This window comes from Pituophis catenifer, unplaced genomic scaffold, assembly GCF_029215685.1.
Source record: "Pituophis catenifer annectens isolate HBS135680 unplaced genomic scaffold, rPitCat1.0.hap2 SCAF_3, whole genome shotgun sequence".
Classification (NCBI taxonomy): Eukaryota; Metazoa; Chordata; class Lepidosauria; order Squamata; family Colubridae; genus Pituophis; species Pituophis catenifer.
Window position 1 is genome coordinate 35,566,873 of NW_027256883.1, and position 16,338 is coordinate 35,583,210.

Below are 16,338 nucleotides of genomic sequence, written 5' to 3' on the forward strand. Positions count from 1 at the left end.
GCACCGACTGTACTGGAACCGGAGCTAGCAGGGCCATGGCGACTGAAAACATTTCGGGACCACAGGCATTTAAGAAGTGCGCTCTTTTCCGGCTGCTGGTCAGCCCCGTGTAGTCGTTTGCCTCCAGAAAACATTCGAACCGTGCCTCATACGACTTCCAGGTTTCTGTAGCCTGATTGAAGGGGGCGAATGTTGGAGGTGCCATTCTTTAGACGGATGGGCTCTGTTTCTGAGAGGAATTTCCTCTACACGACGTCTCGTCGTGAAGTGACTCAGCTGAGCGCCTTGGCTTAGCGCTAGTGACTTCAGCTGTTGACCACCTGTCTCTGCCCTCAGTATCCCACCTTCGTCGCCAGTGCTCTGAGGGCAACCCTGGGGTCATTAACTGAGGCGAGACCAGGTAAAGTCAAAGAGAAACGTTTATTGCTAACAGAACAGGTAGAGGGAAACAGAGCAGCAAACAACGGGTTTGACAGCTATTTATACTACAGCTGTCAAACCAAGCAACCAATAGAAAGGCAACATTCTCCCGCCGGCAAGTCCGTGCGTCTTAGCCAATCAGGGACGCCCGTCGTAAGTCGAGGACTTAACAAGTTTGACTTCTCTTTTTTCCTGTTTATTCTGTAATTTTTCTATATACTATGAGTTGATACTTACAATGTATATATCCAAACTCAAGGCACATGTTTTAGGGGCTGAACACGTCATTTTATACTAACTAGCAGTAGGAACTTTTTATCCTTTCCCGGTTTGAGTTTGCCTTTTCTCAAGTATCATTTAATTACCTTAAGAAATCTTTGCAACTCTGACTTAGTAAATATTTTCAGTTGTCTCAATATAAACCTTGTTTGTTGTTTTGTTATTTTATTTTTAGGATCAATATATGAGCAAATTAATCTGTTGGGAGGCCGCCCACTAAAGAGCTCTCAATTGAGATGGTTCTCAATAGTTTTGATCTGCTGTTCAATATATATTTAGTCATCATGTAGAAAACAAATTCCATATGAAAGGAAGAAAAAATACAAATTAAAGCTTTCCCAGTTTATCATGGCAGTTTTTCTGGGTTCAGATAATCAGGTGAGAGAGAAGCTGAGATGATAGGTGAAGGAGAGGATAACTGTTACAGAACAAGAATGAGCTGGAAGAGAAAAATAATTTTAGGGGCAGTTGCAAAGTTGAAGTTTTATCTGAGGGAAAAACACAAGTCATAAAACTTAGTGTCCCTCTACAAAAGGTTCAAAATTGCTTCATTAGCAGGGGATGGGGTCTATTAATGAAATGGAGCAGTTGTAAAAGGGAGAAATTGTATCTTGTGTACTAATACAGTTCATATGTATGTATATAAGAGAATATGTTTGTATTTAAGGGTGGTTTGCATGTGTGATATACTTGTGCAGGAATATGTGCCTATGCATGGAAAAAAATCTGTGTATATATATGGAAGTTATATGTGCAATAAAGTTTGTATTTGTATGTACATATAAATGTGCCTGCACATGCCCCGACACTTTAATTTCCAAGCTCCAAATGGTTGTCTTTCCTTCACAGTTTTACAGTAGATCCTTTCAGGCAAAAAAATCAAGGCATGGTTTCATGTTATAACATAAATGTAACAGATATCAAACTTTGAATCAGGACCCTCAATCAAAATAAAATTATGTTTTTTAAAAAATCCAATTTTTCAAAATAATAAAATATTCCTGACAGATCATCCAGTAATTCCTCCTTTGTCATATCTTCACCTTTCCTAAATTCTATTAGGATATTTCCCTCTTCATTATCATTAGTGTGTTGATACTTGATGTGATATCCAAGAAATTTCAAAGAATATTTAAATGACTGGCAAAGAAATTATACTGACACAATAATTTCTATACCTGCCAAATATTTCTTGAAGAAAATTTTAAAGAAGCCAAAAATCTATAATATGTGGAAAAGAAAGTCCTAAACAATGTTGAAATATATCAGAAAATGAAGAAATTGTGTAATATTATAACACGGAAATTATTGTTAAAGTAGAAATACAACTGGTGAAGTCCATGCTGCTCTGTAAACTTGGTTGTTTTCTTGCTGTTATCTAGTTTGGTAATGATCTGCAAGAAAACAATTAAACTCAGAGCACCAAGGACTCTGCAGTTCCACCCCGAGCTACAAATACTGTCTTCTGTCAATTCAAATGACAAATTCAATCCAATTACAGCAACTTGATAAAATAAAGATTAAGACAGAGGCAAAGGGAAGGAATATAAAGTCAATCTATTTTATCAATGTTAAAATAAGTGTTATCTGAAAATTATGTATCTTAAGAACAACATTTATACATTTTCTTAAGTTTGTCAAAGATTCTGAATGATCCTCCAGATACTATTTCAACAATTAAACATAGAAAGTGGTAGTATCATGGCCTGGGAAAGCTTTGCTGCCTCAGAACCTAGGTGACTTGCCAAAATTGAGGAAAACATGAATTCTGATTTGTATGAGAGAATTCAAGAGCAGTATATCATGTTCCATAGACTTTCTTAGATGGTATCTCTTAGTCAGTTTTGAGCTTCTAGTGACCATGGTTTAAACAACATACTTTTCTGACTCTTCACCGGCAACTCTGGCTAGCATCTTCAGAGGCAAAAATAACCTACTATGCAGACTGCAGGCTGATTGGCTCCTGTCTTTATAGTTATGTGACCTGACTTTTAATTGTCTAGTTGAGCTCATTTCTGATTGATGCAAGTTGTTAAGAGCTGATCCTAATTGGTCATTTTTGTGGCATTTGTTCTTAATTGGTCCTTCATTTGTGCCAGCTTCTGGTTGGTTATTTTTGGACTACTGATTCTTGATTGGTTCTTTGTTTGCCTACAATTACTAATCAACCACAATCCATACAAAAATGTATGAACATTTTTTTGTTGACTGGAGTATTTGCCTAATTTTTCCACTACATTTTAGCCTGTTGTGCAGTTTTTTTTATAAATAATTTTAAATAACTGCAAGCCATACTGCTGTCTGTGATATAAACAGAAGATACTGAAAACTAACTAGGAGAAAGAATCAGGATAAGAACTAAATTTACATTTTATTTTATTATAATACACTTAACAAGTTTATCTGTCTATCTCTTTTTCTTAATCATCACATTTTACATTCTTTTAATGGCAACTTTAGTGGTGATCTAACAGTCACTTGGGAGTGGGGTAAGTCATATGTAGCCTATTCTAAACAGTTTATCCCCTCCTTGACTAGGTATCTTGAAAAGGTTAAGTTCAGACCCAATTGTATGGTACTCCATTATTCAATCCTAACCGTTAAAAAATAGCGTACTACAATGTGGCTATTGTTACTTTCCAATTTTTCCTCTGTTACTGACACATATCAACTAATTCAACATATTGAAAAGAATTTCAGTAGCTTTGAATGCCAGCTCTATTTTAAAAAGTGAATACTGGAGAGATTCTTTTTATAAAAAAGTATAGTTAGATTCATAACTGTGATGACAGAAACAGCACATTCTTATTCCATCTGTTAGTCACTTTCTCTACAAAGATGTGACACACGAAGATCTGAAAAATGTCCCCATGTGTAGGAGTTTGCCATTAGCAGAAGGATAAACCATGCATAGGAACACAGTGCTAGCAATTTCCTCTTTGGTACTGCTAGGGTTAGAAAGCAAGCCCAGCATTGTATCTTGCACCATGATGTTATATTGCTTACCCTCTCACCCATTTCTCAAGTGCTTGCTTGGCCCAAGAAGAGACAATTACGGCCCTGTTAGCAATATTGTACATGGAAAGCAAGGATCAAATCATCCAAAACATTTTGGCATGGAGTCTTACCTTTTTCACACAGATAGTCTTCAACATATGACTATAATGATTTAGCAACCATTCAAAGTCACAATGGGACTTACAAACCCGTGCCTGAGGTTACAATTGTTGCAGCATCCCGCAGTCATGTGATCAAATTTTGGATGTTTGGCGCCCACCTGCACTTACAACTGCAGATGCGTTTCAACTCCACATACCTATCTCCCCATCTGTGCCCTTTACACTTCTTGTCACTCAGTGCTCCACCACCCTAGCTGGACCTTTTCTACCATTTTCTTTGTTCTAGGGCTTATGAGGCATGCCCAGACTAGCTACTGGGACACGCTTGGAGCTGTGTTTACGCTGCAAAAAAAAACCAAAAACAAACCCCAGAGCTGTTGCAAGCCAAAAAAAAGCCCCTTTGCAAAGAGTTCCTAGGTAAGGCTGGATTTTGCAGTCCACAAAAGAGGAGGAAGAGGAGAAGGAGAAAAATTCAATATTTTTTGTCAAAGCTCAGTGTGACCAAGGACGTTTCATAAATGTTAGCGTACCATGGATCTAGGGTTCCTTTTGAATTTTTTTTTTCTCAGTCAAAGCCCAGCCCAGTTTGGTTCAGCAGCCAGGCCAAACCGAGTACACCTCATCAACAGCAGGAACAAGAAGATGATGAAGGTCAACCAGAACAACAAAGTAGCAGGGGTCTTGGGGTACAGGATGGCAAGAGTGACTGCAGCTTCTCAGGGCAATCCAAGCAGTCCGAGAGCTACCCTGTTTCCCTGAAAATAAGACCCAACCGGAAAATAAGTCCTAGCATGATTTTTCAGGATGTTCGTAATATAAGCTCCACCCTCAAAATAAACCCCAGTTAACATTGTCAGCCAGATGGGTGCATTTAGTACTGTATTTCCCCAAAAATAAGACCTGACCAGAAAATAAGCCCTAATGCATCTTTTGGAGCAAAAATTAATATAAGGTCCAGTCTTATTTTCAAGGAAACATGGTACATAATTCAGGGTTGCCAAAAGGGTAGAGGTGGAGGATGCATATTTGTTGATCCAAAGTATGCTAAGCAAGTGGAATCTTTTGGGAGGCACAGATGTGCGTATGTACAGATCAAGCTTAAAATGGAGGGCTATGTAATATATTATGTAAAATATTTAATAGAAACTGCTTGTAAATTGTTTGTGAAACATTTAAAACTATTTCAGTTTAAATTCATATTATGGAATTTGTATAAGGAAAAAATATAAATTAACTGGCAATTATGATAATTATGATGAATGTTTTTCAAGATTAACATTTACCTGAATTTATCAAAGAAGAAAATGAAATGTCTAGGTGGAAGTTAAAGGTGTTTTTGTCAGTATAAAAAAGCGAAGGCATTTTGTTGTGCTGTATGCAGACTTTGGAATTTTCTAGTTAGGAGGATTTATCTGTCTCTGCATGTTAACTTGCAAATGTAGCATTAAGACAAAGTCTCCTTTAAGTCAGTCTTGATAGCAATATGGGAGTAGAAGAATAATTTCTCAACTTCCTCATCTTCCTCTTGCTGCCTGTCTTTATCATCATCATTATTATTTATTTACCAATCTGTTCCTTGGAGGTTTTCTATCAGGCTTAACCCAAGTTGCTTTCAAATCAGAAAATTTAGGCAGTATTATTATTTTCTATTTATTAATGCCTTATTAAAGGCTGGGGTTTATTTCTTAATCTAATCTGATTAAAACAGAATAAAAAGAATAGCAGAAAAGAAAATTCCAGATGAAGTAATTGAAGAAATTGTGGCATACAGTAATTCCTAGAAACTAGAGCTGTATATTTAAAAAACTGGAATAAGCCTTGTGTTACCGTGCATGAATGGAAATAGATTAATGTGTAGGAGTTTTTCTAATAACACTGGGTAACCCTGGTGAAACCTAATTATTTTTACATGTTTTTTACACATCCACATGCATGGATGTGCTCTGTGGTAAATTGTGCTGTAGAACACACACACTTTATCTATTATTTTCCTGTGATATTACCTGCTCCTATCTTCACATTTTATTTCTGACAGTTATTACTCCCACATCAGTATACTTCTTGTCTTAATTGCTCATGTTTAAGCAATAAAGAATATCAGAATAACTGAGATAATAGTAATCGTTACAAGATTGAATAAGTTTCTGAAATTCATTCATCTTTTTTTGTGTGCTAGCTGTTTTGCTTCATTTCTTTTTTAAACAGACATGCAAGTACTTATAGCAAAGATTAATTTGGTCACTAGTCTTTTAATATTTTATGTAAAATATTTTGATAAAAGGATTGTATCCTTTTTTATATTATTTTATATTAGATTTTATATTACCCTGGTTTTTTCTTAAAATAACAATAAACCTTACTTAATTTATGGTTTGCCTTTAGAAATCAGTGCAGCTGCTGATAGTATTCATATTAATTAGATAAATCAGTGAACTTCATGGTTTTTTGTTTTCCGGAAGTAGAGATTCCTTTTTTTTTTAATGTAACTTTTTATTATTTTTTATATGGAAGTAGAGATTCCTGTGTGGTGCTGAAAGATCCTCAATATTTGACTTCTTTGTTTTCCATTGAGCTGTACCACTCTGGCAACAAGTTTGCAAATAAATAAATCCTTTGATCCACAAGATCCATATATGCATCCAACATGCTGTCAAAGTAGCTGAAAATGTTGGCAATCCCTCTACTACAGGGCTGTCAAACTCGCGGCCCACAGGCTGGATATGTCACGCGCTGACCACGCCCACACCTGGGGGGAAGGGGGAAAGTCCTGATACATCAGGTGATGCCGCTGTGACAACGCGAGTTTGACACTCCTGTTCTACTACCAGGGATCTCTTGCTTTATTCTTTCATTTAAATACATCCCTAGTAAAAAAGTTAATTTTATTCATCTTCAGCACTATTACTAGATATAACTTCTATATCATGCTTATATCACATGAATCAAGCTGAGTTTCTTTTAAGTACAGAAGACTTATGCAAAATATATTAATCGGGTTGTTTGATCGTGATAATGTGTGACCTATGCTGGGAAAGGGACAGAAATAGTTTAGTCTGTTGTTCCTGTTTGATCTCACAGCAGCTTTTAGTATCATTGTCAGTGCTTTGAGATAGGCCATACCAGGGAATCAGTTCCACAAGCTTTACTGGAACTACTATATGTTTATTGATATAGGCAATTGTAGCTGCTGTCTCTTCTTAGTTTCCTTAAGGTCATCTCTAAAACTTTTACCACAGTATTTTCCTGGTTTGGCTCCAGAGATTTTGAATATTTGTAGCACTTTTATGTAGTGATTCCGCTCTTAACTTCAGATAGAGCTATTTCCAAAGATTAGAATTGGAAGATTATAGGCCAGTGCCTAACAATTGTAATGTGAGACAGACCAAGAAAATGCATTGTCTCCGATGGAATTTCATATCTATAAAAACTAGTGAGGTTACTAGAGAATTTCTGAAAGATATATCATACTATTTTTTTTCTAATATAGGCATTCTAGAAGGCTGTGCATGGTTTTGAGTGCTCTGGTGGACTGGATAAGGACTATTAATCTAAAATGAATTTGATAAGGCAGAAAAGCTGGGATTGCATTGCTCTAGACATTAACTGTCAATTGAGCCCAGGTGACACCTATGGTTGAGCATCTGCTGTCTACTTCTATGTAGACAGAAGATGCTAGATCATGATGATTCATTCATCCATGCATTGGGAACTTCAAGATTGGATTACTGTAATTATTATTGGGGTAAGGCTTAGTTGAGACACGTCCAGAAGTTACAGTTGGTACACAGTACAATAACTGAGACACTAACAAGTATACCATAGTTTACAAAGAATTATTCATCTAAAAGATATGTCTGGCTGACAGTCTCTTACCAAACCCAATTCGATATATAGGAATTAATTAGTATACAAAGCCCTGAACATCTTAAGACAAGTTACCGTGACAAAGTTTCCAGTTACATCAACTCAAAGGCAGGGATCTACAGTCTTCAGAAGAACACCCACTCTCATGTTGTGGCCTATGAATTGCTGCTTGGCATCAATGCAGACGTGGTTACTTTAAAAGGTCCCCCCCTCTGCAGGAAACCAGTCCTCAATGAAAGCTTAACATTACCCCTAATGTTGTAAGAACAATATTGCTGTAAATTTTTAATCTGCAAAATGCTATTTTTTAATTTTCTGGGTTTGATATTTAATACACTATTATTTAATATACTGTAAATCTTTTTCCAGAAAAAGGGACTTGAAGATCCTTATTTGTTAGTTTTATTTTAACTGCTATATAGAAATGGACCAGAAGACATTTTTTGGGCCATGTGAAGAATTTGCAGGACATCTAGGCAATAAAATGGCTCACAGTTGGACATCAGTTGAGCAGGACTAGCAAGATAATGTGGGCCACCTCTTGCAGTTTTCAAGAATGAATTTGAATCTCAGTCCTGAAGAAGTGGGCAAAGTTCTCTGCTATTTTGAAGCTTAGTTCTTCATGGTTGTTGAAAGCCTTTAGGAGATAGGAGGCTGAGTTTGGGTGGTAGTAAATGGTTCTCTGAAGATGTACTTTTGTCTGCCTGAATCTGACCACTTCGATTGTTATGTATCAGCAGAAAAGAAATGCTGTACTAACTGCATACCAGAACAGATTTCTAAACGTTGTCCTTTCCCCCTAACTTTTTTTTCCCCAGAACTAAAAACTCCAAACATCTGGAGCCTGTGATCTTCCAAATATTGCTAAAGTAGATTTCCCAGCACTCTCCTCATTATTGATTATTTGAGCCAGAAAGTTGTCATTCAACTATAACTGGAGGGTCATAGGTACCCTATCTTTACAATATTCAATTTACTTATGTCAAAATTATTCAAACATCAGATTGTTTTAACTGTATTTAACTGTATATTCTGTTACTGAAAATAGAAAGAAATGTGCTGAGGTGCGTTGTGCAAGAATTTCAAAATTATTTAACACCAGCAGCCCTTATAGGATGCCTAAATATACATGTATAATCTCTTTTCCAGAAGTAGGGATTGTTCCTGTACCAGAACACTTATGCTCAAGAACATTTCTATGTCCCCTACAGAACTGCACATGCAAGAGCTAAAGCAGATGCTGCAGAACAAGCCTCTCAGTCTGCTCGTCAGGAATGTGATGTTGCTAGAGCAGTTGCCAGAGAACTATCTCCGGGTTTCTATCAACCAGGTGACAGAAGGAATCTTTGCTTTATTTACATAATACAATGCATTATATTGCTTTTAAAAATTCATGAATGAATAGCTTTGAGATAATGTCGTCTTTTTATTACAGAAAGTTATGGTAACTTTTTTATCTTTTGTGCCTTTACAAGTTATTTGTGAGAGAAAATACTTAACACTTTAGTATATTGCTAATGCACTAGCCATCCTTGTGTCAATATAATCCTTACCACCAATCAATCAGCTCAGAGAAAGATGGGGATTTTCGAAGACGTTTCAGTTGTTTGCAACCGCTCACCCCTACAACCAGCAGCTTTCAGAGCACATCGTATGTTAATAAGATCTGGTAGTTCCTTTTCTGAATCCTGGCAGTTCCCTACATTTCCTAACTGTAGCTAAGCAACATCCTCTTCTTGGGCTGAAATGTCCTGAAAGTCAATATTGTAGGAAAATATAATTGTACACTATTCTAGTGGAAAAGAACTTAAAGCAAGATTTCTGACATTTAATGGCCAATCACAGGCTAAATCTACACAACTAAAAATAAAAAAAGGGAGCTATAAAGCCTAGATCTGTCTGGAGAAAAAAAATTCTGGTAAGAGGAGACACAACTGTCCTCAATTCTGCATTCTGAGTCATTCTTCCCCTCTTTAATGCAGCACTGGTCTACCTTTGGACTGGAGTCTGGGCATCAGTTTTCTCCAATCTGAGGCCTTTCTGAGCTGTCCTGCTAATTCCTATCCATCCAGGATGAGTAGGGAACATCAGGTTAGGAACAACTGTTGTATCCACTGCAAGATTGATGGTCTTTGTAAAATACAGTTTAGTTTTAAGACTTTTTATTTGTTTATTTTTAATTAAAGTGCAGGATTCAGTTACTTTTTGAGTCAAATATAGTGCATCCTTTGTTAAGGCTGAAATTGTGAGCTTTCTCTCACATTAGTTACTTTGAGGAAACTCTTCACAGATAAAACCATATTTACGTCTTGCCATTTTCGTCTTTTACTGTTTGTTTTGTGATATATATTTTTACAAAATATCCTGAGAATTTCAGCTGAATGTGCTATAACAGAAAAAAATGTGTAACTGAAATGAGCAAACATAACGTATTTTTGATTACAGTTATGTGCATGTACATTTTGTCTATAAATGGTAATAAATTCAAATTTAAGAGAATATATATAGCTCGGAGTTGAACTGTGGAGTCCTTACTGTGCTCTGTACTTTCAGATATTTCATTACTTGACTGGATAACATAGGTCCAAAAGTTAGGGCTAGGTAGTCCTCAACTGATAACCATTTGTTTAATGACCATTAAAAGTTACAATGGAACTGAAAGAGTGACTTATTATTGGTTCTTGCACTTACGACCATTGCAACAGGATCAAAATTCAGACATTTGGCAACTGGAATATATTTATGATGGTCGCAACATCCTGGAATCATGTAATCGCCATTTGTGACCTTCCCAGCTGGCTTCTGACAAAGTCAATGGGGAAGCCAGAATCACATAATAACTGCATGATTCACTTAACAACTGTACTGACTCACTTAACAACATAAAAGATCATTAAACTGGGCGCAAATCACTTACGAACTACCTTACTTAGCAACAGAAATTCTGGTCCCAATGACAGTTATAAGTTGAGGAGTACATATAATGGAATGTCTGCAAGCAAACAACCAAATCAGATGGCCAATCAATCAATCGGAATAGAGCTAGAAGGCATCTTGGAGGTCTTCTAGTTCAACCCCTGCTCAAGCGGGAGATCCTACAGCATTTCAGATAGGTGGCTTCCAGTCTTTTCTTAAAAATCGCCAGTGATGACCTACAACAGTGATGGCTAACCTTTTTGCCATCGGGTGCCAGGAGAGGAGGGGGCGGCGGAGGGTCACGCGCGCACGTGCCCACGCGCATGTGTGCGCAACCCCCTCCCCCCTCCCCTCCCACTCCTGGCACATGATGGCCTGGTAGGCCCGTTTTTCTTTCTTACCTGGTTCCAGATCCTCTCTGTGTATCTGGGAATGGCGAAAACAGCCTTTCCCACTCCCTTGGAGGCCCTACAGAGGCTGAAAAGGCCCATTTCCCAACTCACGGTGGGACAGGAAGTGACATTTTTTGCTGTCCCCAGCCTCCAGAACCTCTCTAGGAGTCTGTAGGAGCCTCTCTAGGAGTCTCTGGAGGCTGGGGACAGGAAAAAATGTCACTTCCTGTCCCACCGGGAGTGGGGAAATGGGCCCTTTGAGCCTCCGTAGGGCCTCCAAGGGAGTGGGAAAGGCTGTTTTCGCCATTCCCAGATACACAGAGAGGATCTGGAGCCAGGTAAGAAAGAAAAACGGACCTTCCCCACCCACCCCCCCAGGCCCTCCAGAGGCAGGAAACAGCCTGTTTCCCTACTTCTGGTGGGCCCAGAAGGCCCGAAAATCAGCTGGACAGCACGCGCATGCACCCCAGAGCTGAGCTGGCGTGCCCACTAATATGGCTCCACGTGCCACCTGTGGCACGCGTGCCATAGGTTCGCCATCACGGACCTACAACCTACACCTACAGTACAACTTCTGAAGGCAAGCTGTTCCATTGGTTAATTGTCCTCACTATTGGAAGTTTCTCCTTAATTCCAGGTTGCTTCTCTCCTTGATTAGTTTCCATCTATTGTTTCTTGCCTCTTGGGTGCTTTGGAAATAAATTGACCCCTCTTCTTTGTGGCAGCCTCTCAAATACTGGAATACTGCTATCATGTCACCCCTAGTTCTTTTCTCTAGATTGGCCATACCCAAAACTGTTCTTCATATGTTTTTGTCTCCAGACTTTTAATCACCTTAGATGCTCTTCTTTGCACTTTTTCCAAAGTCTCAGGATCTTTTTTGTAATGTGCTGACCAAAACTGGATGCAGTATTCCAGGTGTGGTCTTACTAAGGATTTATAAAGCATACTAATACTTCATGTGATTTTGATTCTATGCGTCTTTTTATATAACCAAGGACTGTGTTAGCTTTTTTGGCTGCTGCCGCACACTGATAGCTCATATTTAAGTGATTGTCCACTAGGATTCCAAGGTCCGTCTCACAGTTACTCTGAGACAGTTACTGTGAGACAGTCACAATTATTATATTATTATAATTAATAACTATTATAAATTATAAGCTCACAATTATGTTGTTATTATTACTACCATGTTTCTCCAAAAAGACGACCCACCTTGAAAAGAAGCCCTATCATGTTTTTGAGCACATACAATCAAATTAAGACCCACCCACAAAATTAGTCCTAATTAAGACTCCACCCACCCCAGGGTGCAGGGTGTGGGGCGAGGCACATGGGTAAAAAATAAGCTTGGGGGGGTGGAGCTGCCCTACTTACCAGGCCTCGCACACCCTGACACCTGCCTTGCCTTCTTCTGCGGCCGCTTCTTCTGCAGCTGCTTGCTGCCAGTTAAAAGCATCGCCCTGGCCATCGTTTCACCTTCAGATGCCTGCTGGAAGGCATCTGCAGCTGATAACAGAGCTCTGGATCAATCCGGAGCTCTATTATTGGCTGCAGAGGGCTTTTCGGAAGAAGTAGGCCAGCAGCGGGATCCTGCTGGGCGGAGCTGTTGGTGCCACTGCCGTGAGGTGAGTCAATAATTAGAACCCTCCAAAAAGAAGGCCTAGCCATTTTTTCAGGGGTCAAAAGAAAATAAGACCCAACCTTCTTTTTGGAGAAACACTGGTATTAATTATATTATAATTATTATAAATTATTCTCTATTTTGTGTTTTAAAAAGTAACAACCTAGCTTTTTATAAATGCATATACTTTTATTTATTTTACTTTATTCAATATGACTCAGGTATTTTGTTACCATTTTTGCCAACTAACTGTCATTGTACGATGTTGTGAGAGCAGATCTACCTTAGGCTCGACAAATAACTTATAAACATTGGATTTTCAGCCAGCACAACTCCCCAAATGTTCTGTAGGAACAACAAAAGAGGGAACCATTCTTTAAAGCCCATTTGGTTTCAGTTTCAAATAAATTTAGTCTCAAAATGTTCATAACCCTAACTTTTAAAAACATGCTAGGTCAAAGCACTCCTATATGGCCATGTTAATGTGTGCTTTTCTAGCCTGAGTCAACAAAAAAGATATCATTGTATGAGTTGTACGGTCCAACGGTCAGGCTCTAATCTGCTACAGTACAGAAAAGGTATTTGTAAGAGTTTCTCTCCTTACAGGTGTATTGCATAACAATTTAAGATCAGATGGATTTTCCCGAGTTCATTTTTCTCTTTCAGTCAGCATCACCACCCAGTGGGAAAAACCATCACTAATCACTCTCCTTAATATGTAGTGGGGCAGGGTAGACCTACGCAAGCACAGGTGACTGCTTAAAAATGAGGTTTAGCCGCCTGCCAAGTTACCCAATAGGTAGACAAAGCAAAGGTGCTCTGGAAGAGTAGCTAGCTAAATCCATGTCCAAATCTAGCCAGCTGATGCATAATTGAAGATGATCTGTCAGCCATAATTTCATTGACATTGGAAGATTACCAATAACCTATCTTAAAAGTATACATTTTAGACCATATAATTAGGAAAGAATCCTATAATGCACCTGATCTGCTAGTTCTCCAGAACAGACTTTAAATGTAGAAGGGGCAATTCCATCAACAGAATGACTTAGTTGGATTCAATCCAATAATTTCTAACAATTAACTAACAGCTAGCCTTTTAAACTCTTTTATCTTATGCTGCATTTTAATGAATTTCAAAGGTTTGTATCTTTTTTAAATAAAACTTTATTTCTGACGATCGCAAAAATAAATGGAATATAAAATAATATCCAAATTAAAACCAAACCAGAAAAGAAAATATAGTCCCTTAAAAGCCCTTTAAATGGAATTTGATAGATAAATCCAGCAGGTTCTGACAGGTTCTGGAGAACCAGTAGCGGAAATTTTGAGCAGTTCGGAGAACCCGCAAATACCATCTCTGGCTGGCCCCAGAGTGGGGTGGAAATAGAGATTTTGCAATATCTTTCCCCCAGGAGTGGGGAGGGAATGGGGATTTTGCAGTATCCTTCCCCCAGGAGTAGGGAGGGAATGGAGATTTTGCAGTATCCTTCCCCTGGAGTGGGGAGGGAATGGGGATTTTGCAGTATCCTTCCCCTGGAGTGGGGTGGGAATGGAGATTTTGCAATATTCTTCTCCTGCCATGCCTACCAAGCCACGCCCACAGAACCGGTAGTAAAAAAAATTGGATTTCACCACTGGAGCTAACCAGCCTCTCAGCTCAACCCACATCTTAGCCTGATGCCTGGGAGAAGTGCCAGCTCTTTTCAGCATTTCTTCCGTCTTCTGCCACATATTGTGTGCATTTTTTTTCTCCTTAGGGTCTTCCAGGACAGTGTTAGATTTTATAGGCTATACTGATGGTTTCTCTGGGACTGGCATCTCAGCATATCTGAAGAACACCTGGAAACATTGTATTTGGCAGAATATAATAATACTGCACTTTTTAAAACCTGCTGTTGTATTGATACTAATAGATTCAGGAACAGGGAGAATTGCCTGAAAATACAAACTTTGTATTTTGATGTATGAATGCTGGACATTTTTTACCACCTATATTTGTGTATCATAGTGCTACACAGCAGTGGTGGAATTCAAATATTTTTACTACCGGTTCTGTGGGTGTGGCTTGGTGGGCGTGGCATGGCATGGCTTGGTGGGCATGGCAGGGGAAGGATACTGTAAAATCTCCATTTCCACCCCACTCCAGGGGAAGGATACTGCAAAATCCCCATCTCCTCCCGATCAGCTGGGACTTGGGAAGCAGAAAATAGATGGGTGCGGGGCCGGTCAGAATTTTTACTACCGGTTCTCCAAACTACTCAAAATTTTCACTACTGGTTCTCCAGAACTGATCAGAACCTGCTGAAACCCACCTCTGCTACACAGTATCTCTATATTTTTAGAACAAAGTTTTGTCCAGTTTTAAATTAGCCACTTATAGGACAAAATTAGTTTATAGCTGGGGCGGTTTTTTTGCAGTGCATAGTGGGTATGCAGATTATGACATATAAACTGAATAAATAGCACAACACTAAGTTTTCAATAAAGACCCAAACTGTAAAATAAAGGAATGCTGTTTAGCTAATCTGGGTGTGTGTGAATGTGCCCATACACGCACTCACACATGCCATTGCAGAAATGCAAAGCATAGGGTTTAATTAGAAGTGAATTTTGATTAAATGCCAGTGAAATTCACAAAACTTCTAAAAACCACAGAGACAGATTGTTAGTACCAAAATAATACCACCTATATTGCTTTTATTATACAAAGGTAGGAGAGACTGGGAATGTTAATGCTTTTAATAAACAAAAAGAAAAATAGCAATTGGGTGAAAGCAAGAAGCTTAAATTAATCAAAATTAATGCTGTGAAACTAATTTAGAGGTGATAGGAGTCAGCACATTAGATGAGAAACCTGATCCTGCACCCATGAAAGTTAACTGCCAAACACTGCAGGTTCAGCCCATGTAATTGAAATGTGATACAAGTGCAAAAGTGCTAATGCTATTTTAGGTGTGTATGGAAAAGCAGAACGTCATGGAGAAGCAAAGTGATAGTCCCTTCTTTGCATATGTCTGCATTGGATATTGGCAATTGCTGTACTGAAAAGATAGAGAGAAGGTGAAAGGAATTAAAAGAAATAGTAATGGTATAAGTGAGATTTCATTCTGGAAGCTGCTTTGGAAAAATGATCTTGCAGCCTGCATTGCCTTGCAGAAGTTACATGTTTCAAATAGTGGAAAACTTAAATTTCCACTGATAATGTTACAATTCTGATTGTTCACAGTTAACTATTTTTAAAGTTAACTTCTATTTCTGATATAATAATTGACATATATGGACTTGTTAAATAGTATCAGTGTGAATTATTTATTTTTTACCCTATTTAGAAAGCATCCATCTCCTCACAGAGTGAATGTAATTTACTCACATATCCATCCATATGTCACATGGATAATGTAAGTTCAGAAATACAAGTTGTGATATAAAATTCTAAATACTATATATTTTACTGACCCAGGTCAGGAAACCAATAATTTTGGTAGTGTATTTCACTATCAGTAGCAGTCTTTATTGAAAGAAAAGCACAAATATAAAAATACTTATAAGTATTTAAAAGTATATAAAAATACTTATATATTTGCTTATAAGCAAATTTCTCTTTTCTTACAATAATAAGAAAATGTGAAAATCTTTCATTCTTAAGGAAAATAATTTGCAATTGCAAAACAGAAACTAAAAATAACAATTTCAAAATATTACTAGGATATTATTCCTATTA

The 16,338-nt window shown here is 38.0% G+C and overlaps 1 protein-coding gene across 4 annotated transcripts in view; it reads left to right on the forward strand.

The window, feature by feature from the left end:
* Window positions 1-16,338, forward strand: part of JPH1 (junctophilin 1) — an 81,486-nt gene that overhangs the window by 34,683 nt on the left and 30,465 nt on the right. For all 4 annotated transcript variants that reach the window (XM_070940484.1, XM_070940486.1, XM_070940483.1 and 1 more), the window contains exon 3: window positions 8,894-9,012. In XM_070940484.1, the coding sequence (XP_070796585.1) occupies window positions 8,894-9,012 (119 nt within the window). The remainder of the gene's footprint in view (window positions 1-8,893; window positions 9,013-16,338) is intronic.